This window comes from Saccoglossus kowalevskii, chromosome 21, assembly GCF_978046115.1.
Source record: "Saccoglossus kowalevskii chromosome 21, keSacKowa6.1, whole genome shotgun sequence".
Lineage (NCBI taxonomy): Eukaryota > Metazoa > Hemichordata > Enteropneusta > Harrimaniidae > Saccoglossus > Saccoglossus kowalevskii.
The window spans coordinates 20641905-20668941 of NC_140661.1; the positions used below are offsets into that span (position 1 = coordinate 20641905).

The following is a 27037-nucleotide window of genomic DNA, read 5'->3' on the forward strand; positions in this document are numbered from 1 at the left end:
TCGATACCTTCCAATCACCAACGAAATTACCAAATTAAAGCTTGGTAACGCCTCAGTTTGGACTCGTTGGTCTGTGCAACAGTCAATACTGCCATCTTTGTTTATATAAGACCCATATCTCGCGCATGGATGGCGCGACGACTACCGCACTTGTAGTCATCATATCTCTTTGTCGTGCATCATGAGAGATTATTTCACAATCCATGGAGGGGTTTCACTGTTCACACCACTCGCAGTAATATTGATTGGCCAAATTCAAATATTCGGAAGCAATATATAGTAAATTTGGAGAGATAAATGTTTATATAAACAACAATTTGTTATGCTCGTCACTTTGTGCTAGACAGACTCGTAGGATATTCATAGGTTTAAGTTGTTTAATGCAAATTTTTACGACCATTATTACCGAACACAATAACTGATATTCTAAATGATATGCCCCGCGCTGCTTTTGTATTTGTCTGGTATTCCGGGAAGTTTCTGAATGTAAACTGTTTTCTTTCCTTCGAGATTTCTGCTATTTTCCACGAAGAATGTCCAACTTGATGACGTCGTTCCAATAAACATGGTTGCTTCTACAGTGAAAAAATATTTGTTATTTTACAAGAAGAAAATATGCTGAGACTTGAAACAAATTAACTAACCTACTAGCTGTGTCCATCACGGTATAGCACACACGCAAACAGAATACAGAATGTTTAATGTTCCGTTTACAGATTATTCGTATGAGGTGCAACTAACTAGAATTATGAACGGTAAATTAAATTGTATAATTTGAATAACAGGATTACGTCTACAAGGATAATATAATTATGTATAGGCAGTGTACATTCAATACATTAATTTACTCACGCTCAGCGATCTCTTGTTCTACTAATGATAGGACGTACGTATCCCCTCTGTAGTGATCCAACAGAGGGGACACATTATACGCATCTTCTACAGTGTATGTAAAAAACAATGATTCCCGGAGTGACTTCACAATGAACTGAAATATAAAAGAGGTTGCAAATTTAATTGTTTGTATTGTCTCTCTTGCGTAATTACTTTGTGACACAAACACCAATTCGAGACAATGAATACCTGTTCGTAGGGAAGAGCCGCCACATAGAGATATTTCAATCCCGCTTTTTCAAGGTATGCGTGCAGACTTGATGCAATCGTTTTGGAGTCTTTCTTTAACAACTTTAGATTTTTTGCATGTCGTATAGAGCAATAACTACCATTTGCTGACAGACACCTGATTGAAGAGCAAATAGATATTCGATATATCAGCCTTTGTCTTTTGGAATCACAGTACGCCTGACAACATTAAAATGTGTTCAATCCGCATGAAGTTTAGAATTGTTTAGACAACATATCCTATTTATCAGATTATTCTGTCTTTCAAGTAAATGTACCCAAATGAGCAATGCTAAAGAACTAAAAAATTAAAATGGCCGCCCAATGAAAACACAGTGTTTGAGTGGTGTACTTACCTTTCTCCAGTTTTATTTCTCCAATGTAATACAGCATATTGCTCTGCCAATAAGCCAGTAATTATTTGTGCTGCTATTCTACGTATATACGGAGCTCTTACTAAATGTTTCTCCACATAGGATTGCTGAGCTGATGTAGCAATTGTTGATTTGACAGCCGGAAAGTATATAACACATCTTTTCTTCTCGAATTCATTAAATATTTTTTTGCGTGTATTTTGTGTGTGGAATAGTGTGACGTTTGGTTGCGGTAGTGAAATTTCGGTGTTATTATAAAATTCACTGACGTATCGATCTCCAAGTAAAACAGATTGCTTCCTGTAATGTTTTTCTACTTCAGGATTGTAGTTGTCGGGGAAAGAAGATGTATGTTTGGTTGGAGGAAATAGAATCCAGTCTAGAGGAATAGTTGTACCGCATTGCTTTCTGAATTCGTATAAATCACATAGATCCACTACTTTTAGTATTTTCTGATTGTCAAATGTTTCATTAAAACTTCTTTTGGTTTTGACACCGTCCTGTAGTTTGTGTTGGCGGAATGGGGGTATAACAAGACACCTTTCGTAAATACTAGCAAATACCATAGTTCTACGAAATGCATTGTATATCCCATTTGGTCCCGATTGAAACGCTATTAATGGTAGAACGTACTTGCGCATAAAAATTGACATATTTCTTTTTGCAATATCTAATGCTGAAACATTCGTTTTCTCTATTGATGTAATGTTTTTGATATCAGACCTTGGGTATTTCTGTCTTCGCAAATCTTCCTACAGGAACAAAAATGTGTTTATCAAGAAGTTAGGCAAAAGTATTGTGTGGAATTTGTAGAGCTGATGGATGCATGAATAGAAATACCTAAAATATAATGTATTCTCATCTGGAATGGCAGTGTGACTACGACAGCGATTGCACAGTTTTTATCTGGGATGGTGTCAGATTTAAAGATACAACCAAAGACCTTAGAATACATGAACCTGCAATTGTGGAGTTTCTTTCATATGTTACCTTAGTCATAATCCCCTATCCAATTCACCCCTTGGTGAGATTGAAAACAAAGCTATATCAACGCCAGTTAAACTATGTTGCATTAGATAAATATGTCTGCCAGGATGTAGCTACTCAATAAGAACCAATTTTGTGGTTAGAATATAATCAGAATATTGGCATTTTTATCTGCTGAATATCCCAGTTCAATTTGAGTCAAACTAAAAATTGTGGTGGTAAAGGGTTTTATTCTAATATGTTAAACATGAATGGGTCACAAAAAAGGCTTTTTTTCTACAATAAAACAACAATATCAAAAATTAAATAATGATCTATCAAAACGCTGTATCATTATAGCAAGGAGATTTGTTATGAAGTCGAAACTGTTATAGCTTAGTTCACCCATTACATGACAGATGTTAATATTGGGAAAGCAAATAAAAAAACATAAACAAGTGACCTAACGGTCGAAATGGCTCCACTGTTTTTGTGAACTGCAAAACAAAGTTTACAATGTTCTGTACGACGAGATATTAACTATTGTAATTTTTTGGTTGTTGCCATGGCAATTACAGTTGTTTTCCTCTTGCTACAAATCTCATAGACGTCACCCTATGAACCCAAGCAGTTGAGTTGATAGGTTTTAAGAAGAACTCGAATAGCATTTTACCAAACGTGGCAAAAATATTATTATTATGCATTATTCGACGATTGTGTTCTGATGTTTGTTAAACGCTTATCAAAATGAACAGGATTTAGAGCACATGCTTTATAAATCCCTGAGTCAGAATTTTGATCGAAATATTTTTAAATCGTTATTTCTGTAGTTAGGTGTTAGTGAAACGGCAATTCCCAATTTTCGAGTTCTCAATGGCAGCTAATTTACATATGCATTTCAAGGTTTCGCCATGTGGGGGCGTACTCCCAGTGGGGTTGTTTTGCTGGTCTTTACTAGACTCGTCACATCCGACAATGTACAACACACACTTACATAAGGTAAGGTTCATGCCAGGTGCGGCCACGTATGTGCAGTCGGTCCGGCGAATTTATTTGACAAAAAACACTAATAAAGCCGACTAAAAACGGCTGCCATTACATTGCATGTAGTGTTCAGATTGAAATAAACTAAATGCAAGAAAAAATAACTTGCATTAACTGCAAAAATAATCGACTATTAATGCTCGGCAAATACCACTAACATTACTCGGTCAAAGAAACCTTTGAAATAACTGACAAAATCATCGACAAAAAAATAGCAACCCCCGTTACTGGCACGCCGACTGCCTAGGAAAAAACAGGAATAAAAAAACATTAATAAACTTACAAAACAACCAGTTGAAAACTGCACTGCACTGTAGCGAGACTGGCCTAGACAGAAATTCAACCTTCTGTCCTGCACTTAAATACCCCTTGTCACATGACCCCACATATCATACACGTTTGTTTGACATCTCGAACAGACAATAGTTAACCGCTATACTGCGAAACGTAACAATGGAAAATTTGCATTCGAAAAAAGTTTCTGAATTACGCCAGTTTCTACAAGAACGAGGAATAACTTGTTGTAATACACAAAAGGTCAAGCTGATTGAACTCGTGGAACTTGCAAATGAGTTAAAAGTTCGCTCTTTAGAGCCGGACGATCGCGAAACATTGAGCAAGCATCGCCGTATAGTTCAGGACAAGGAATCTACCCTGACATTAGAATATCCGTATACTGTCAAAACCTGGGAGAACTGCAGATATATTTTCGTACTTAATACATCGATGTGACTGGACACCGTCCAGGTTAAAAGAATATCGATATGACAATGGTTTTCTTCTGTACAAAGATGGTCATATTGTTAATATGAATGACTTATTTATATGTGAAGATGCATGGCATCAGATTTTCAGATTGATACATAATTTATACAAAATATATAGAATATATATTAAATCTTTAATTATGAAATATAATAATTTAACAAAGCTCTCTAAGGGTCGACAAATGTTGATTGACAAATATTTCATGTATTCCACTGAATGAAACAAATTAACATTTGCCATAGTTTTTCTTTTTCCACAGTTCCCATTAACAATATAAATAATGATCTATGTTACATTACACTTCTAATACTTAGTTTACATTTAAATATCGTATAATCCCTTCCACAATTACTGTCACATTTATAATTTTGGTATGTATTAACCAATGGGTGACCTTCTAAGTCCGACGTTTGCAGAATCGACTCTCAGAGATAAACATAACATCTAAGAAAAGGTAAAACGATTTATGTTTCTGAGTAAGGCCACACTGATTTAATTTTATGGATGACATCCTCTGGAGACCCCAAAACTAATGCGAGAGGGCGAAAAAAAAAATCCTGCTAAAACCACAGGACTACGGAGCTGCTATTACGAATTGGACCACTGAACACAATGTATCAAAAAACAACGAGAAGTCTTTATTTGTAGGAGGCACATGTTGATATATACATCTCGTACTGTATTACTGTCACAGGTATAACCGTTTCAGACAAGCTCTAGTACATGTAGTCATGATGAAGTACTTTCAGCCAAAAACACTGCATGCAAGGTACAACATGGACATCATTTTCAGTACAAGTCAATGCGGAATGTACATATGCATTTCAAGGTTTCGCCATGTGGGGGCGTACTCCCAGTGGGGTTGTTTTGCTGGTCTTTACTAGACTCGTCACATCCGACAATGTACAACACACACTTACATAAGGTAAGGTTCATGCCAGGTGCGGCCACGTATGTGCAGTCGGTCCGGCGAATTTATTTGACAAAAAACACTAATAAAGCCGACTAAAACGGCTGCCATTACATTGCATGTAGTGTTCAGATTGTAATAAACTAAATGCAAGAAAAAATAACTTGCATTAACTGCAAAAATAATCGACTATTAATGCTCGGCAAATACCACTAACATTACTCGGTCAAAGAAACCTTTGAAATAACTGACAAAAACATCGACAAAAAAATAGCAACCCCCGTTACTGGCACGCCGACTGCCTAGGAAAAAACAGGAATAAAAAAACATTAATAAACTTACAAAACAACCAGTTGAAAACTGCACTGCACTGTAGCGAGACTGGCCTAGACAGAAATTCAACCTTCTGTCCTGCACTTAAATACCCCTTGTCACATGACCCCACATATCATACACGTTTGTTTGACATCTCGAACAGACAATAGTTAACCGCTATACTGCGAAACGTAACAATGGAAAATTTGCATTCGAAAAAAGTTTCTGAATTACGCCAGTTTCTACAAGAACGAGGAATAACTTGTTGTAATACACAAAAGGTCAAGCTGATTGAACTCGTGGAACTTGCAAATGAGTTAAAAGTTCGCTCTTTAGAGCCAGACGATCGCGAAACATTGAGCAAGCATCGCCGTATAGTTCAGGACAAGGAATCTACCCTGACATTAGAATATCCGTATACTATCAAAACCTGGGAGAACTGCAGATATATTTTCGTACTTAATACATCGATGTGACTGGACACCGTCCAGGTTATAAGAATATCGATATGACAATGGTTTTCTTCTGTACAAAGATGGTCATATTGTTAATATGAATGACTTATTTATATGTGAAGATGCATGGCATCAGATTTTCAGATTGATACATAATTTATACAAAATATATAGAATATATATTAAATCTTTAATTATGAAATATAATAATTTAACAAAGCTCTCTAAGGGTCGACAAATGTTGATTGACAAATATTTCATGTATTCCACTGAATGAAACAAATTAACATTTGCCATAGTTTTTCTTTTTCCACAGTTCCCATTAACAATATAAATAATGATCTATGTTACATTACACTTCTAATACTTAGTTTACATTTAAATATCGTATAATCCCTTCCACAATTACTGTCACATTTATAATTTTGGTATGTATTAACCAATGGGTGACCTTCTAAGTCCGACGTTTGCAGAATCGACTCTCAGAGATAAACATAACATCTAAGAAAAGGTAAAACGATTTATGTTTCTGAGTAAGGCCACACTGATTTAATTTTATGGATGACATCCTCTGGAGACCCCAAAACTAATGCGAGAGGGCGAAAAAAAAAATCCTGCTAAAACCACAGGACTACGGAGCTGCTATTACGAATTGGACCACTGAACACAATGTATCAAAAAACAACGAGAAGTCTTTATTTGTAGGAGGCACATGTTGATATATACATCTCGTACTGTATTACTGTCACAGGTATAACCGTTTCAGACAAGCTCTAGTACATGTAGTCATGATGAAGTACCTTCAGTCAAAAACACTGCATGCAAGGTACAACATGGACATCATTTTCAGTACAAGTCAAGGCATGTACATATCACTACTTTATGACAATAACTAACAAAACATTGTAATGATACAGAAATGTCCCTGCTTGCTCCTCTCTACATAGTAGGGGTTAGCTTTAACCAATCTCTCGTATAGCTGTGTAAACGTCATATCTCCCTGGCCGACGTCAATTGCGTACCAGTCTACAACAATCCTTCAGTTTTTCCTCTGAACTGTTATGCTCACGTATTCGTGCAGAAGATCATTCACGACAAAATTGGCACGTTTTTAGATAGTCCAAAAAGAGTTTTATGACAAGCCGGCGCTTTGCGACAATATGAGTGGGCAAGTTCCGGACAGAAAACCGATCTGTAGAGACTCGTCGTCGGAGATTTTTTTTTTTTTTTTTTTGAGAAAAGGCGAAAACTAATGCGCGCGTGGATGTCATCCATACAATTAAGTCGGTGTGGCCTAATTCGTTAAAATTACTTTGCTATATAATTTCGGTTGGTTTCATTAGAGTTTTACTTTGCCTATGCACAGGCATACTAACACGTTTATAAGTGTTACATGTTATTAATTTAAAACACTCTATAACAGATGTGGACTAGTAACAATAGTAGAGAATGAGGCAGGAAAGAGGGAGGGGAGACATGGCATATTTGACAGTCACTGGAGTCGCTGTTACAATTTACTTGGATAACTTGAAAATGAAAAAAATGTTCACAAAATACACCATTCCAAAAGCCTCTTTTTTCAGCATACTTTTCTTCTCATGATCTACAACAGTAATAAATACACTTAAATCATTTTGACGCCATATCGAATTTTGATTAGGTAATACAATTTCAAGTTACAGGGTGTTTAAACATATGACCTTAAAAAAACAATCAACACATCTTGCACCCGCCACAAACATTTTATCCATAATAGAACAACTAAGAATTCAACAAATATCTGGTTGCATTCTAAACAACAAAATAGCAAGCTACAGCCAGTCATTGCAATCGTGAATTTCTCCACCCCTCACATTAGACACTTCAGCATGAATGGTTCCTATACTCATTTAAATGCAACAAGCTAAGCCAATAGCTGAACGCGACTCTTGCCCAACTACTCATTCTATTTTTTCAAAATAATCTTTTGAAGGGATTGATATATTATATATATATATACGCGCATACACATTTTAGGTTTGATATATGGCACTCTTGAAAACTGATTCAGTCTTTCGTAACTTACTTAGAACAAGAAGTAAACATACTAAGGCATTTTCTTCTTTGTTTAGTTTTGGAAAGTTTGTTCTTTGAAAAATCATGAAACAAAAAGTGCACAACCAAGACGCATATATTATAATTCTGATTTCAATTCTCGGAATACTGCTTTTGTGAAAATTTGTCCTTGTTTTAGTTTATTTCTCCCTGCACTGGGTCGAGGCCTCTGGTTGTACCATGCTGGTGAATTAAAACTGTGTTAGTTATACTGATGAAATTGTGCACAGTTGAGTGTTTTACCTTGAAACATTACATGTGTTTTTGTTTTAGAAAGTGCTTCATATGATAAAACAATTTGTAAGACTCTGAAGTATACTGCCTACAGCCTCAAACCGATGATATATGATTAAGAAATGAGTGAAACGATGGAGATATATAAGCCATTCAATGTGAATAAACATTATCCTATAACCAGGTTTTTAGGATCATGGCGAAAATTAAAATTACGTCTCCCGAACCTAAGTTAACATTCAAATATGATTAATGTTTGAATAATAACAGTTAACTGGTTAAATAATGTCCGGCCACAGTAGACCCTCGATTCCAGATGGGCTATTTTATTCAGACCCCCTACAAAATATTCAAGTATTAATAGAATGTACTACTTGCATTACGTCTAGCAATCTCGTATCACGTTCTTATCAAGTGCACTGTAAACCGGACCCTCTAATCACATAATTGGGTCAACACTTAAAATGCTTCACCATCTTCAATAAACTGACATACAAATGCTTAACAATAAGAGATCCTATCCATTAAGCTACCATCGAAATATTAACATCTGCTGAAAATTGAGATATAAACTTTGGATTAACTACTATAATCAAAAATTAGTTACAAGATTAAATTTCAAAATAATATCCGTCCAAATGAACGATAGATTAAGGATAAAAATCGATATTTAAAACTATCTATGCGTTATGTATATTTAAATATATTCACCATGAATTAATACACGTTTTGATTGTGTACAGACGGACTTTGTGTTTACTGTAGTGTCATATATTTAATGTTCAAATGTTATATATGAGTAACAGCTTTATCGACATGTGTTTGTAAAAATATTTTACTCTCAACTTTGTTTCAAGTCAACTCTGTGTATCTATGTCAAATCATGAGCAATACTATGATTATTGATGTACATTTGTGGGTATTATGTATGCACTTTATAATTATATCACATGACCAACTAACAGTTTATCATAGTGTGTGTATTCATATGGATACTATCTAATGTAAAATACTTTATATTAGCAAGAATAAATTTTCACTGAAATTGCTTTTTTGGTGTTTTGTATGCAATTTATTTTTCGATGATTTTTAATGAGTTGAATATGGAGAAAAAGTGTATTCATTGAATTTCATCTTCACTGAGTCATCCCTCCAGCAAAAATTCTATGCGGAAAATAAAAAAAAAGATATGTTCATAATTAATGAGGTTACACGTTCAGCAAATACATTATCCAAATCTTTTTATCCATGTGGAAAATATCCTTGAGCAAATGTATATTTGCAATATTTTATAATATAGTCTAGTGTCACCAAGTTGCATTGATGTTGTCATGACGATGCTACGGGGCGACGCCCTCAGTGGTAGAGTCCACGTGCAGTCATGTCAACGCATGCAATGTATAGAGACTATTGGTTGAACAAAAGTGTCACCAAGTTGCATTGATGTTGTCATGACGATGCTACGGGGCGACGCCCTCAATGGTGGAGTCCACGTGCAGTCATGACAACACATGCAAAGTATTAAGACTATTGGTTGAACAATTAACACTGTCGATTATAACAATGGGGGGGGTTCTAGCACAATATGGGAGAAGAGGACCGGTGCATGTGGTGACGATAGTAGTTACAAGAAATACCTGGCTATGTTATACTATTTACTGGTGTCTTTGTGACTGAATGATGAGCATAAGTGTCGAGCGAACCCACTGTAGTACTCTCTGCTTTTTGAGTTACCCTGAAAGACGTAACCTTCATTGTTCACACTAGTGTAACAAGTATAACTTCAGAATGATGGGCTCACAGTCAGTGGGTCAATTAGGGGATTGCTTTTCAAACATATTTATCCGCAAATAGTCATCAAATATGATCCCCACAACTATACCAGTGTTAAGTCTAATTTACACCAGTTACAACCTTCAATGTGCAGTGCAAGGTCCACTATTCTGGTCGCAATTTTCCTACTTGATATAATCCTGTCGTATCTATTGTTATTTCTATAGCTGTTAGAGATTTTTAAGACTAGTCAATGTGTTCTTCATTTGTACAACTCCAAGTCATAACAGTCAAGTATATACCGAGTCTGGGTGGCATGGAAAAGTCGTAATACTCGTAAGTTTACAATCGACGTCTAGGTTGTCAGCTAGACTGACAAGTAAGCAAATCAGGCTACTCTCCGTTGGATTTGGGAAATCATTGACCAACCAAAATCACATTAAAAGATACACAGTGTTTCATACAGAATATAGTAAAATATTAGTCAAACCCGTCAAATCTCTGAATAAAATCTCTATACCCTGAATAAAATATGGTTCGCAAGGTGAAGTGAAAAAAACGCGTTTTTTAGTTATTTGACGCGTATAGTAATAAATTTACATTAACACTGGAAACAGTATAATTTTAGTATGTATAATATAGGGTATCTATTTAAAGTTTATGCATTTGAAAGGGATACAATTTATGTTCAGAGGCTTTTTTTAAAAGCTATACTTCAGCATGGGTACCGTGTCTGACTTGGAGTACCCTCCCTGGGGGTCTAAAGGTATATAACAATAAGGTTATGTAAGATATTTATGTTATTTATTATTCATACTTGCATATCAACAGTTAAGTTTTATATCTACAAGCAGGGCTTGCTTGGCAGTTTACGCGACTTTCGTCCTAATCGAACATCAGCAACAATGGAACGCCCTATTTTTATTGCACAGGCAGCTGTACCTTTGTGTAATTTCATATTTCCAAAGGATTAGGGAGATATAAAATGCCCTTTCATCTCTCTGTAACAATAATATGAATAACTTCATAATTTTATTATATGAATATTGGTACATTGATATTCTGCCTTGGTTTTGCGCAAAATAATTTTTAAAAAGCTCCTTTATCTTTAACAAATAACTGTATATTGATATGAACGATTTTCGTCAGACTCTGTGAATCTAACAATGCCGTGGATGATAGCATTTTGGTGCACTGAATTGTTAATCAGGTTGTAGGTGTGCATTAAAACCCAGTCAGCATAATGATATGATTATATCAGCCATTGTATATTATTGTAAACTAAGGTTTGATTGGCATTTCGAATGTGAGCCATACTTTACTCCATTTTAAAAGAACAGTGATGTGCGCGATAATAGGCAAGTTATAGGTATTACGTATTAATGGGATTCTTTTCGTAAAATATTACATTATGTACTGAAGAAAAATCGAATATTTGTTCAGCAGTTTTGTTAGAAGGGAACAATTACAGTACGCGTCATAGACATTTGTACTTCAGTTACACAGTGCTTGTTGATTGACCCAAATCACTGCCATGTCATTATAGAGTACTGACCCCAATCGACATGCGAACATACGGGCAAAGGTAATTTCTAGAAGAAATTGTACAGGAATTTTTAACCTGAATGAATGGTGCGTTTGTTGTTTAAGTTATCCATGCAAACGTGAGAAAACATTGAATGTTGAGAGATCGAACACACGAAAACTTATTTGTATGCTCATTGATAGACCCCAAGCACTGTCATCACCGTACATGACCTCGGGCGACATGCGAACATACAAAATATAACATATAAAATTCATGGAGTCGGTATTTAGATACATCAGAAATCAATATTTGACAATGTTTAATTGGCAGGTTCTACTTATGTGCAAAAGAATCGAGCAGCCAGACAATGTTACATGTAGAATGTAATACGGGGTAGCGTTTAGCTTCATTGTATAGTCAAATTACCGGCCTCCAGTAGAATTACTGAAACAGCGTACCACTCACGGTGTGCCGTTCCCTCAGGCATTCACTGCAATGCTATTCCACACCGCACATAAATTACTTGTTCACTCGCAATGTAAATGAAAATGATTTGAATACAATAATATTTAATGGATTGAAACTGTTTTTTTCTTATTTTATCATATGAGATTGTGGAAACAATTTCTAGAAAGACATGTTGAATAATTCAGATTCACGAGGCCAGTGACTGAAACGAATCTGCTTTCCGCTTTTTGTAGCAGAAAATCCAATGCTGACAACCTGAAAAATTAACTAAAACAGTTGTTGTTCTTCAATATATGTACCCAATATAAAATCACTAACGATAATATTTAGATATTTCGAAAGTCCATGTCATTATAATTGATGGATATGCCAATCAAACCACTGTATACAACCATAGACAATAATTGATATACACATACTATTATGATGGATGGGGTTTAAAGAACAGCTGCATCCTGATTTAACGAGTCGTTTCACCAGAGTAAATATCATGTATTCGTCATTTTAATTTTTTTAGCATCATCTCAACAGAATATCAATGCTGAGATTATTCCAGTTTTTACTGCTGGTAGATTTATGATAAAATTCAACATTTACTACACTGTCATTGATTGAGAGTTGATCCAGATGTACCTAGTCGACATTAACTCGACAACGAATATGTTACATTGCCAGACCTGTTTGTAAGTAATATAAAATTACTTGCCAATTGACCTCCATTAATTAGTTCTCGACATAACCTGGCTGTGTCATACGATTAAGTGTCACTGGCCAATCTCATGTAGACAAAGATTCGTTCCATATTACATAAAACGCAGACTTGCATGAAAAAATGAAAAGATTAGTCTGCAGACCTAGACAATAGTGATATGATCGTATCATTACGCTGGCCGGATTGTAATGGAATCTGCTGTAAATATTATACAGGCTGGCAAAAATGCCGTGATTCTTTATTTCACTATAAATGGCCTATAGTACTGAATAAAGATATATATATACTAATATTTCGCCATACATTTAACAGAAGTATGATTCTAAGCGTCCACTAAGTGTCACAATTTCGGGGCATAGTTTGCATAAGCAAATAAAAATATCCATGTTCTCATGTGCTGTTTTTTATTCTAGGTTGGCTGACACCCACAACTTCCCTGCCATGTTCGTTCGTCCACTGCGCCTGTAAGTTTCGTTTCGTTATCGTCAAATCATCGGTCTCGAATTTTAAAATAACTATTACACTGACAGGAAAGTTGCCAATAACATCTACCTTTAATGGTTTGAAAAAACTCGTGGCACGGGTAACTTACATAAATGTAACCCCGGGAACGCACCCCTACGCACAGTCGATCCATCGTAGCGTAGTGCAAGGCCACGGCTGACTTGTGGCGTGCTAGCCATTTGTCTTAATTTCTGAGATCTATGCTATGTTGTGAAACGTTTATGGTTTGAGTAGTGATTGGATTAATCTTGATCTTTTATTTACATTTATGTAATGTATTTTTCAATTGAAACCTAGATATCAGTATTTATTTTTTGAATTAGTTCGCCAATTATATTTAGATAACAAAATATGACTTGCGAGCAATATTAGGGTACTCTTGGACAACAATGATGTGAATATTATATCTGAGGATATTTATTGAAACTTCCAGTGCACACATTTTAGTAAAATACTAATAACACATTCTCTGAACATATTAACATGTGTAAAGTTAGGAATAGCTTACATGGTGATTACAATCATTGTACCTATACATGCAATAAATATAACCAGTAGCAATATAATTGATTATGACTTAAACACACAAAACCATTATTGATCATATACTGCATTGCATGTAGAATACACAGATATACAGCTTGTCTCGTTGGACAGGCGTACTGCGACGAGAACTAGTTCTTCATAATAAGGCCACACTGATTTAATTTTATGGATGACATCCTCTGGAGACCCCAAAACTAATGCGAGAGGGCGAGAAAAAAAATCCTGCTAAAACCACATTACTACGGAGCTGCTATTACGAATTGGACCACTGAACACAATGTATCAAAAAACAACGAGAAGTCTTTATTTGTAGGAGGCACATGTTGATATATACATCTCGTACTGTATTACTGTCACAGGTATAACCGTTTCAGACAAGCTCTAGTACATGTAGTCATGATGAAGTACCTTCAGTCAAAAACACTGCATGCAAGGTACAACATGGACATCATTTTCAGTACAAGTCAAGGCGGAATGTACATATCACTACTTTATGACAATAACTAACAAAACATTGTAATGATACAGAAATGTCCCTGCTTGCTCCTCTCTACACAGTAGGGGTTAGCTTTAACCAATCTCTCGTATAGCTGTGTAAACGTCATATCTCCCTGGCCGACGTCAATTGCGTACCAGTCTACAACAATCCTTCAGTTTTTCCTCTGAACTGTTATGCTCACGTATTCGTGCAGAAGATCATTTACGACAAAATTGGTACGTTTTTAGATAGTCCAAAAAGAGTTTTATGACAAGCCGGCGCTTTGCGACAATATGAGTGGGCAAGTTCCGGACAGAAAACCGATTTTTTTTTTTTTTTTGAGAAAAGGCAAAAACTAATGCGTGGCGTGCGTGGATGTCATCCATACAATTAAGTCGGTGTGGCCTAATTAACGTTTAAGAAATAATTCACAAACCTGATTTTCTGACGTGGTGACTGGGTTTGTCGCACTCACTCGCACATACTCAAACGTACTTACATTGCTTTCGAGTTCGAACTCCTCGTCTTCAGAAATCTCAGTTTCGGCAAAGATGTTAGCTGGCGTCCAGCTAAACGAGAGATAATATATAGCCCATAAACTCACGATAACAGAAAAACCACGGAATGTTCGTGTTCGCCTCGACTGCAACCACCTGAAATACTAATCATTGTGAGGAATGATTTGACACGAACTGGTGGGATTGGTATATTAGGCAACATCCTGCGCTCAAACACGCATGCATATATTGGTAATATGGAATAACTTAATAACAGTTAATAGATCATTATATAAATCGATGACGTATTTAAATACTATTTAAATATACTTGGATGTCATTGATTTCAATCACACAGAATAATCATGACATTCAACGGGATAAACGTAACGGTTTTGTTGCAGTATTTCCTTCGCCGCTCAAAACATTTTTATCAACCAATTTTAGGCGAATATTCATAAACAATTTTAGTTATATTACCTTATGCATCGCGAACACCAGTTTTCTGCTTGTGTTGGTGTTGTGTGTACAGTTACTACCAGGTTAGCATTCATGTGGTATAACCAACTTAATTTAATACATGCAGTATTTATTTTCTGTAAATAAATATTCAAAGTGACTAGATTAGTGCATCACAGACAGCTGTGTTGCGACAAATCCCTAATGAATAAATGTTGATTGCACAATACTAGTTGAATCCACTTTTATTGGATTGGGAGTAGGTAGCAATAAAGTGGATATTGTTTGCACTGTCTGTGAGTTTTACCAAAAGTACCAATGTGTTTCGATGACATTCAAAATCGCATGACCATCTCATATTAGATGTAATCATAAAAATAAGGTTCTGTTATATAATAGTAATTACTCACCATCACCATTAAAACTCCAATACGTTAGCTACCCATCAAAAGCAAATGTTGTCGTCGGTATCCCTATCTACTATCCACTGGAAAAGCTGCATGTGGATGACCAATCACTTGATTGTTCATAAACACCGCTGAACGTCTGCTGTTACTCAGTACTAAACACATGAAAATTTGATTAAAGTAAGAAGAGTTGATAGCTGAAATTGTCATATGATGTTGTCAATTTAGAATACAATGTGTTATTCTGCTGGAATAACGTGCACTGGTAACATTACCTTTGTTTAGACTTCCAAGATAATAACAATCAGCAAATACAGCTTATATATACACTATACTTGTATATGATTAGATTTCTCTTCAACTGTTTATACGAAAACTAATGAGCTCCGCAAGAAAAAAAGATTTTAACAAATAGAAAGACTACAAACAAAATACCAACTGGAAAAGCCAATGAGTTATTTTTGCTATGAGCTTCGATACGTCCAGGGGTTATTGACATGGTACACATAACAATATAATATATATATATATACTATTGTTGTATTGTTATCATTAATATTTATATAACTGAATAACACTGTGATAATGACTTTATGTTTTTGACATTGTGAAATTCTTTCGTTTTTGGAAGGGAACCGGAAAACAACTGATTTTGACAACTACTTTTTGAAATATATTGAGCATAATACATGACAATATGTATTCTAAATGCACACCAATGACAATTTTCATAATTACTGATTAGACAAGAATACTAGAAGAAAAAAGATAATTCGCCATATTCGTCATATTTAATTTGTCTTGAATTATGGTTGAAAGTACCTGAATGAAATTCCAATGAAATGTAGTGTATACACTTGTATAACTTACAATATTAAAATATAAGTATATAAATACTGCATTTTTTCTGCATAAGAACGAACGATTTCACAATGTAAAAAAAGGTAACGTCCTTATCGTAGTGTTACATATCTTTAAATGAAATAATCAAGAAAACGTTTGATAAAAACGAATTCATTAAAATGTGATGAGCAGTAAATAAATAATGTGAATACAAGTGTATTTGTAGTAATATTTTTTAATCATAATGTAAAAAGTATTCGTCGGAAGTATACAATATTCAAAGGTACAATAATTGGGAGAGCTGTTGAATGAGTGTGACACTCCATGTGGCATGGTCATTGAGTTGGTTCATTTACAGTGCTTTCAAACATAATGTGTGCAAACATTTGTACATGATGTAAATGATGGGATGTGCTGAAGTAATCTACAAAAATTAACGAAAAGTATATTATTTGGTGTAAAGCTTCTTCAAAAACGTGGGCAAATTGAAATATATGTAACTTTTATGTCAATACTGTGCAAACAAATGGAAGAATACCATACCAACTATGGATTACTAAACTAAAACTGCCCAGGGAAATGCAAGTTCATTAACACAAACTACTTCAATTAAAATATAGAAACAATACGTTACAGAACATGAATAATTCATGAACAAATATACATGTGGTGATGGTAGGTACTATATACCATCCTGAATAATAATCAAATGGTTTATGTACGAAACTTGAGGTCTACATTAGACACGCGAAATTGGTAAAATTGATTAATAGTGAGTGTCATATTTAACTACAAGCTCATATCTGAGCATTTTGAATGAAAAAAGAAGATCCGACATACTTATTCATTATTCTAAACTCAATAGTCATTAAAGAATCTTAACAAAGTACAACATATAATAGTATACATGAGAAAAAGTACATTTACACACATACATAGGTCAATGTGAACAGTAGAACAGAAATTACTACACGAGATGAAATGATATTATATGGTTAAAACAAGAAGTGATATCACATGTTTTCAAAATACTGAACATCCGCTTTATATCAAAGTGATGAAAAAGACACCTTCTACATAGGACAAATGATCTTAAAATTATCGATGAATTTTTGGACAATTTATGTTAAAATTAAAATCCTTTTTGCTAAACAGTCATGTAGAAAAATGATTCCTGGAGTCAAATTCAAGACACAGATCTATGTTTCAATAAGCAAAGTATCTCAAGGTCAGATGGGTATCATTGAAACATAATTCTTTACATTTAGGATTAGTGATTGGAGAACGACTTGGTGTGCAATTGCGTCAAATGCGTAGTAGGACAAATTGGTTAGCAACCCAACCTAATCTGAAGTGACCCGATTTCTGACTAAAACAAGAGAAGAAGCAAATACGTGCTTCCAATGGAATCTGATGAGCGTCAAATGAAGTCGTCATGATACCAGGTAATCATAATACTGCGATCCAAGCTTCAGACAACGTTTTGAATGATACGTCCAAATTTAGTCCATGTGTAAGCACACTACTAACACGCAATGGTTAGCTGTCATTACAAGTATGTCCTCTTCACAGGTTAATGACTACCAGGAATTACAGAAGTTACTATTGATTCGTTATCAGTGACAGAGCAGTATTTAGATGCACATAGCGGGAGCGTAATGAAGAAGTGACTGGCGTCTAAAAGTGTGTCGTGCAATCCATATATATCTATATACACAATGTGAGCACACAAAGTGTGCACAAACAGATTCATGTAAACGTTAAGTGTTCACACGCGCAATTTGTTCTTATTGAGCCATATCCTACATCGTGTTTTCCACGAGCCTAGCAATATTTTAAATCATGTAATTCGCTGATCTAGCCAGACAACACAGCAGCCCATGTCAACGTATTCGAATGGAAAAGTCTTTCGGGCAAATGCCACACAGCCACAAAAAGGAGATCGGGGGAACCCTGGTCCAGCAGAGGGTTATGGTGATTGCCAGAAATCTAAATGTGTCCATCACAAAATGTGTACATGATCAGAATGAAAGTTATGTTCTACTCCATGTGGTGATTGATGAAAAAACTTAAGTAATCCTAAATACTTAATAGTTGCGTTCACGCACAGCTCCTTAGCACGGGCTAAGAGGTCAAATTCCTTAGCCCGTGCTAAGAAAACGTGCGTGAACGCTTAGCACGGGCTAAGGAATGCTAAGAACGGGTTAAATCTGATCCGAATTTAAGACGCGGTCTAGACCTTAGCACGGGCTAACGAAGTATGCGCGAACGCTTAGCCCAGGGCTAAGCGCCCTCTGCGGCGATCTTTGGGTGTGAAAATTGTCCCATGTTCGTATAACGACACTATTTCACCAGTCATGACTCCGCGCTCGCTTCCACACTAATCGGGTCAATGTAGTAGAGCGTACAGCAGCTCCAATCGTAGACAAAATATATTTGGTTCGCTGTCTACGACATGCATTAATAAAACTCTGTATTCTGTTACGCCCTTTGTATACTGTTTATGTGCACGTCGCTTCAACATTAGAACGAAACATGCCAGCAGCAGAAATAGAACCTCGCGCGTGTCATCCATTTTTCGTTCGTAAATAGCGGCTTACCAAAGGTCACCGACTAATGGCACCCCTTAGCCCGTGCTAACGACTGGCCACAGTCCCTCTATAGGGACTGTGGACTGGCCCTCCCTGTGCGTGGACGCAATTGGGTCTAGCCGAAATGCAAATATGCTAGATAAGCCTAAATCAGCTTAAATCTTAGCCCGTACTTCGTGTAACGTGAACACAACTAATATGTCCAAAACCAAGGAATATACTCAATTTAATGCAAATAATGCACGTGACGAAGTGTGTGTAAATTATATATAAACAAATTCATTAAAAGCTGGATAAATTAAAAATCAGGGTCTTAAATTCAAGATAAGAGAGTATTCTATTAATTACAAAAAGAAAAAAACTAATACTTGTAAAAAGAAATTAAAAGAATATGAAAACTAAGTTAAAATCAACAGCCTCCTAAATTAACAGTCTAATAGCATAAATTCAAGTTTAAAAGTAAAATACAGTTTTTATCAGATTTACAATATCTTACAACAAGGGGCTACAATTATAGTCTGCATACAGAATCTTTACAATCTTTCATATAATTTTATTCCATTCTATAACATTCATATTCTTAGTTGCCTTGTAAGTTGGGATGTATTGTGTTCATGCAATGTTATTTTGTTCCAAAATTGTAAATTCATGAGAACTTATATTGTTATGGTCGATTGTGTGCTCCAAGTATTGAATGCTCGCCATAGTTCTTTTTTAACATTGCATGAGACTTGGAAGTTAATGCATATTAATAAGGCCACAAGCTATATGTAATCATTCGTTATGTTATTCATCTCCCTTGTTCTAATGTCATCACTGTGATGCTAGTTGCATGTTTTTCAAGTGCTTGAAATATTACAGTAATGCATATTAATAAATCCACATGACTATATATGGTCATCTGATATATTATTCATCTTTTGACCAGTGCTACCATAGTAACTCTGGTTGTATGTTCTTATATGCAACAGTGTTTGAGATATTTTAATGAGGTCAAGTGTCCTTATATGTCCTTATATGGCCAGATGTTGCATATATTATATCTCTTGTACAATTCAACTATTTGCCAATTAAAACACAGGATGTTCATTTGCAAATCTCTCAAATTTTAATACATATTGCCCATTCGATACACAGTGCATACTGGGCCCTCTCCCTCTATCACTATGCATTGTACAATATAAAAAATGTAATAAAACATTCAAAAATCTACGGATGGGTTTTGTGTAGAACAAATTGAGATTTGAATAATGTGTTTAATGGCCGACAAAATTACTGTTTTGGATTTTTTGGAATACTAAAATCTCATAAAAACTAAATTCGAATCGAAAATACCCAATTTCGTTTTTTTTTTTTTACAAAAACGACGATTGGCCACATGATTTTGCAGAGTGAACTCGACTAGTAGAGTAGATGACACATGCCAAATTGCACGCTGATAGGACAAATATATAGATAGTTGATTTCCTCGTGTATTCAAAAATGAAAAACGAATGATTCGATAAATTTCTTACTAAAACAATGGAAGCTTAGATACCGATTCAGAACCCCAAAACCATATAATTTCCCTATTTAAAAAAAAACGAAAGCAAGAGGTTTTAATAATTGAATCCAGCCGCTTTTACGTGCGAATTGTTAAATAGAACGGATTAATTAGCCTGCATTAAAAAAGACGTATTGCGTTCTCCATATATATTCATAATAGAATGACTGCATACTAATAACTCATGTCAACATGTGGGTGGTCGACTAGACTGTTTTAACCCTTTTACAGTTTTCCATTAAAAAAATCAGTGCACCGTTTTGGTCCATTTTTACCTTATATAATTGCGGAATAATGAACATTATTCTCTTTTACCTTATGAACTATAGAAAAAGATAAATGTGTAGCGTTCAAAGAGGTTAGGACTTTTTGTTTCCATAAAACATTCTCAAGTGACAACACACATTACTGTATTAGTAATTACATATAAATAGATGGCTTGATTTATCAGTTGACAATAGTAAAGTAATTTTATTTGTTTATTTATTTATTCATTCATTCATTCGCAGGAGCAATAAGGTGTCCGCTCGTATGTACATACATTATTAAAATAATGTACTACCCGGCGATTCCATGGATTATCCTGCTCGGTTGTCTGGGTGACGAGGATTTAATCATGCTTACAACAATGCATTGTCAATCAATTGTCCCATTTAGGTTTTAATGATGGCAACACCTGGAATAGATATGCTGCTATCATATAAACATAAACATAAACACATTCATATCCTTCTCTTATCTTTGGTAATTACTCTTTTCGGGAACGTTCGCACATACAACGGGTCACATCGTTCTTTTATTCTCGTCTAGGTACGAGGCTAGTGACGATTAATTGCCAGCAGGCGTACCTTAGTTTGGCTGTTCAAGAAATGTACGACAAATGAAACAAAAGCGCGCACGAATTTAGCAGCTTTGGCTAATCAACTTGTTGCTGCGATTACGCGTAGCTTCATTAGAGGCCATTTTTTGTCGGTACTTTTATCTCATATACCATGCCGTAACCGGAAAAGACTAGTCAAAAGGTTTGTTATTATTAGTACACGTCTTCAAAATATACGAGACAGGCTGCACATCATAAAAAAAGTAATCGGGCCTAAAATGTGTTCTGTTCTGATCCTTGTTAATTTATATATTATATAATATCAAGATGTATCGTGACGGTCTTTTGTTGTTGACATTTGTTTTGGTAGAAATGTTCGTATTATAGGTACGATAGGGGAGGGCACTGTTCACCATAACGTCATAATGGAATTTGTGCAAAAACGACGACGTCACAATAGGAATCGTGCGTAAATTAGCATAAATGATGACGTCACAATGTGGATCCGTCATAAATTAGCATACATGGCCGTGAAGATTTTAAGTGATGATGACGTCACAATGGGATATGTGAATAAATTTGCATAAATGAAATATGTTTTAATTCGAGGGACTAACGAGGTCGTCGTGAATGAATTAGCTTATTTACCATTAAATATTTTTCTAAATCGGACGTGCATTGACGTCACATTCCGAAGGATTTTTCTGAATGTATCGTAGATGGCGCTCATATACACGTACACACACACCCATTGACTTACTTACGCTAACAAATACACGACATTTTGCAAAATAACGGGATTTAATACACAAAAGAAGAGTAAAACTAATAAGATCAGTTACATGGAATATAGTTTTTTTTAGTAAATAATCAAAATGGATTGAAAACTGAGTAATATAAGAATAATACATAGAGTATACATTTTTCTAACGCGATTGAGTATTCGATTTTGAAAGCGAGTAACATAATAACAATAAGAATAATAAGCGAAAAATCAAATTTAATTGGTTGAAATACATAGAGTATATATTTTTCTAGATTGAAATAAAAGAAATAGGGTTAGGAGTCCTACGTTTCACTGAAGTATGATTGATACAAACACGAAACACCGGAGAAATCATTCTATATATGCTGCTGTATGATGTCAGATTGAGAATCCACTTCGTGTGTTGATAACGTCAATTCACACGATACTAAACCATATCTGGGTGGATGTGTTGAAATGTGGTATAACACATGGCATTTTTACGAACATCAATTTCGTGCAAAACCTGATCTATGTATAGACGAATCTCATTACCTGGGTGTCGTCATCACAAAATCCATAAGATAAACAAATGTGCTGTCTCTGTGAGCCATGAGAGATCTCGCAACTCAGACAATTGGCTTGGATGATGCGACACACCTGGGTACAGATGAAATCAACAAATTTTTTCTTCATATTCAGCTTATCCAATGGTTTCTTGCTGCCTGTAAAATACTCGGAAAATATTTACATGATATTTACGAAATTTGTTCTAAAATTTCACGCATAATAATGGTAATCACCTTTAGAAGATATGATATGTATTTACAGCAAGTCTCAAAAATATAGGCGCCAATTTGCAAACTCACTACCGAATTGGCTAACTGCTTGGGTTTTGACTAAACATTTGGCTTTCGTATTCGTGCCAACTCTGGGCGAATCTATATAACAGCAGGGAAAGACGGTCGTCATACTTTAGGAGCTAATCAGCGACGACGATCTTACAGTTATCTATTATATATATCTATTTCGCTTCAAAAATATACCAGAAAAAGTGTACTATGTTCATGTAATGAGGTGTTTATATACAAGTGATTGTTCACGCAAAAACCAAGAATGAGATTGTTTTTAGCAGTTGGCTTAATGTAACCCCAACAGATCGTTTGAATGTCATAAGATTCAAAACCCCCCAACTGTTTAGTCAAATAAAAAGATCAAAAGAACATACCTAACGAGACGATTGATCCGTGGTAAAATATTATTGAATTCTCTGAATTGTCGCATCATTAATGATACACCATGCTTGGTGTGGAATTCATTATAATACTTTCGAACATGGACATAGCTTTTCCCACGAAAAGAGCTTAGGGTAACGTAAATATTTTTGACAGGACACAATAGTTGGGTGAAAATATTCTCACCTTTTGGAGGACATTCGCCAGCTTCTGGATGCGTTAAACTACCGTCAGAAGATGCTGATTTAGCAAGCAAATTCACGGTCTTGCGAGATTCACACCTTTTGACACGTCGAGATAGATTTTTAGAATGATCAGCGCCTACCTGTGGCAATGATGCACCAGTGCCTATACTCTGTTCATAAGCTGGAGACAGAGTCCCATCTCCCTGTACTAGAGCATTGGAGAAATCATTTAGGTATGACTCCAGCTGGTTTAAAGGCATGTTGCAAGAACGGTCGTCAGTGATAAAATAAATCACAATACCCACTCCTTGTGTTAAAATTTCCCTCTCCGCTGCCTGTACGTTTACATCATGTTACAATTTTTTCCAGCCAAATATATTTATAGAATCACTACATACACACACATATGCTTATCGTAAAATAAACAGTTTCTTCTGTTCATAAACAGTTCATGAATCCAGAGGAATGCTCTGGATGGTCGTCATGATACAATATATTCACGCAAACCACACACAGATGTAAAATAAACAGATCCCATCTGTTCCTGGATCCATGGGAAAATGAATGTCTCGTTCCCTAAGGTGTTGAGTGATGGATGTCAAGCCTGTGTCAAAACACAAATTTGTTCAAACCTATTTAAACCTATGATTTTACAGCTTCAAGACGTCATGGCTAAACGATCTCTACCCATAGAATGGGATAAAATGTCATTTATTTGCATATTTTCACTAGACTTGACCTTGGGACTGCGTGGTTACATAGTGTGTAAGGAGTGCGGAAATTGTCACAGATTTTTCAAGAACGAAGAATGTTTCGAACAATATCAAAAGTCGTTTAATGGGGAAAGAACTCTCTGTGAGTTAGTTCAACGTTGCGAAAAGTGTCACAAACTCCTCAAATGTCGTCATGGGTCTCAAATGTAACGAGGTTTACTGCAAAACCTGCAAGTCTTTTCAGATGTACGACCACCTGTGTTACATTCACCCACTCACCGACAGAAAAAAGAACTTTTTGTACAGTTGCTCGTGATGGATCCACGCTGTCCCGCTTTGACTTCATTTATCGAACGTATCCACTGCCCCTGTGCTTGTGAAATAACCACACCCATAAATAATGACGAAGAAGACGAGCACGTTCCTAGATGAACTGTTTTACGATGTCGAGGGGTTCTGGACATTCCAGGAAGTTCTAGGGGGTTGAATTTCCTTTCCGCTACTGTAAAAAAAAGATATGAAAAAATATAACCATGTCGGACGTGAGGAAGTAGTAAACAGGATACATATACTCTGCACAAACCCTCTAGACGGTCCTTTAAAGGAAGGGAGTAGTGGTATTCCAGTCCTTATTGACGTGCATCAACGTTTTTTTCCGAAATATGCTTTTGTCGTACCTTTGAAAGACAAGATAGAGGTGAGTTTGGTTGAGGCATTTTAAAAAATACTCGTACTCGAGAAGGACGTCTCCTCGACATATTTCCCATGGACAGAGAAACGGAATTCACCAACAGACTCTTTGAAAGCTACCTCAAGAGCAAAGACACTAAGTTCTTTACTACAGGCAATGAGAATAAAGCCAGCGTTGTGGAGAGGTTCAACAACCATCAAGGGGATTATCCTCAGATATTTCACGAAGAACAACATGTTGACTAATCTGCCTGTATTAAACGATATGGTACGTTCTTACAACAACACCCATCACAGAAGAATAAATACTAAACACTTACTTGTTACCTACACGAACCAGAAAAATGTATACATAATGAGACATAATGTATGGTAATCTAAAGGCAGAGAAAAAGAGGAGGAAGAAGAAAAGGATTTATAAACTCAATGCTGGTGACAGAGTCAGTATCAGAAAAACCAAACACGATACTTGCCAAATTAGACTGAAGAGGTATTCACGATTGTTGGATGCCTCAACACGCAATCACCTGTTTACAAAATTTCAGATCACAATGGTGAAAGAACTTCAGAAAAACGTAAAGGACGATGATGCATTGTACGTTGTGGAGAAAGTGCTTCGTAAAAGAAAACGTAAAGACCACGTGTAAAAAAAATTAAGTGGCGGGGGTATAACGGATTGCAATGTTTATAAATACAGTTCACACACAGAATAACCCGATTCATTTCAAAGACCATCATGTCAGGGCAGGATTTCTTCTTGACGCTCCCTAATAATGCCTCACTCGATGTTTTCCCAGACAACATGTTTACAAATTACACTTTTGTTAGATGGAAATTGGGAAGTAGCATTGGCCGACATCCACTACCCAAATTCGTGGTACAACATCGTACATGAAGAAAATAGGATCTTTTATGATGCCTCACCCAATCTGAAATTGAATCCAAGCTACTACAACTCCATCGAACGAAATGATTTTAGATGTGATTCAAGAAAAAGGTCTGCCACATGAGATAGTGATGACATATAATTCGATGTCAAAAAGGGTGACTTTAGCGGTCGAAGAAGGAGCTTGTGTAATCTTGATGGGTGGATTGGCCAAACTGTTAGGATTTTCCTCAAATACAACAATTATGAACGAAAGATGCACTAGTTCCTATCTTGCCGACGTTAGAAATTTGTATTCCCTCTACGTGTATTGCAATATAGTCAAATACCAAATGGTCGGTGACGTCTCTGTACCTCACTTGAGAATAGTCAACATTGAAGGTGGCATTTCAACGCGGACAGGTGATCGTGAAGCTGAGTTTTCGCAAAGCTCGTCCTTCACTAGTGTAAAGAAAAACAAAAAATGAATAGACATCGACCTTACACTTCACATGTGGGGGTTTATAGAAATTACTACATGAATCAGATTGGACGAGGATCTGTATTTTTTGGTGCAACACAGATATGGAATGGGCCGGGCCTCTATTATCTGAAAGACGTGGCAGAACCAGCGCTCGATGCCAGTTAGGGTATTCTAGGTGACGTTGTACAAGGAAAAAACATCAAAAAAATGGCTTCGAGTAGAGCAAAGATTGCGGGTCGTCAAAGTACTTCTTTGGTATTGCGCATTTATTTGGAATTACTCCCTCGAATTTAAACATATTTCATTTTTGCAAATTTAATCACATAATCCCTTTGTGACGTCATCATCACCTAAATTCTCCTTCACGGCCATGTATGATCATTTATGTTAATTTATGCACAGATCCCCATTGTGACGTCATCATTTATGATACTTTATGTACGGTCCCCATTGTGACGTCATCGTTTTTGCACAAATCCCATTATGACGTCATGATGAACAGCGCCCTTCCCTATCGTACGTATAATACGACGTAAACTACTAATGTATTACAGGGTATCGTCAAAGCCTACCAAATACTGGAATCATATCATCGACAATAGCACTATCACATAAAATTAACTCTGTGATACTGTGATTTGATGTTTTCCTTATCACGTCATCAGTGAG

General features: G+C 35.8%; 1 protein-coding gene across 1 annotated transcript; it reads right to left on the reverse strand.

Moving 5' to 3' along the window:
• Window positions 1-359: 359 nt before the first annotated feature.
• Window positions 360-23876, reverse strand: LOC144352013 (uncharacterized). Its single transcript, XM_085495067.1, has 8 exons — window positions 23618-23876; window positions 22752-22921; window positions 15269-15384; window positions 14791-14860; window positions 1479-2248; window positions 1084-1240; window positions 853-988; window positions 360-575 (listed from the first exon to the last, which is right to left on the reverse strand). Exons 1-8 carry the CDS (start codon window positions 23874-23876, stop codon window positions 427-429), a joined length of 1827 nt encoding a protein of 608 aa, XP_085351193.1. The 3' UTR covers window positions 360-426.
• Window positions 23877-27037: the final 3161 nt, after the last annotated feature.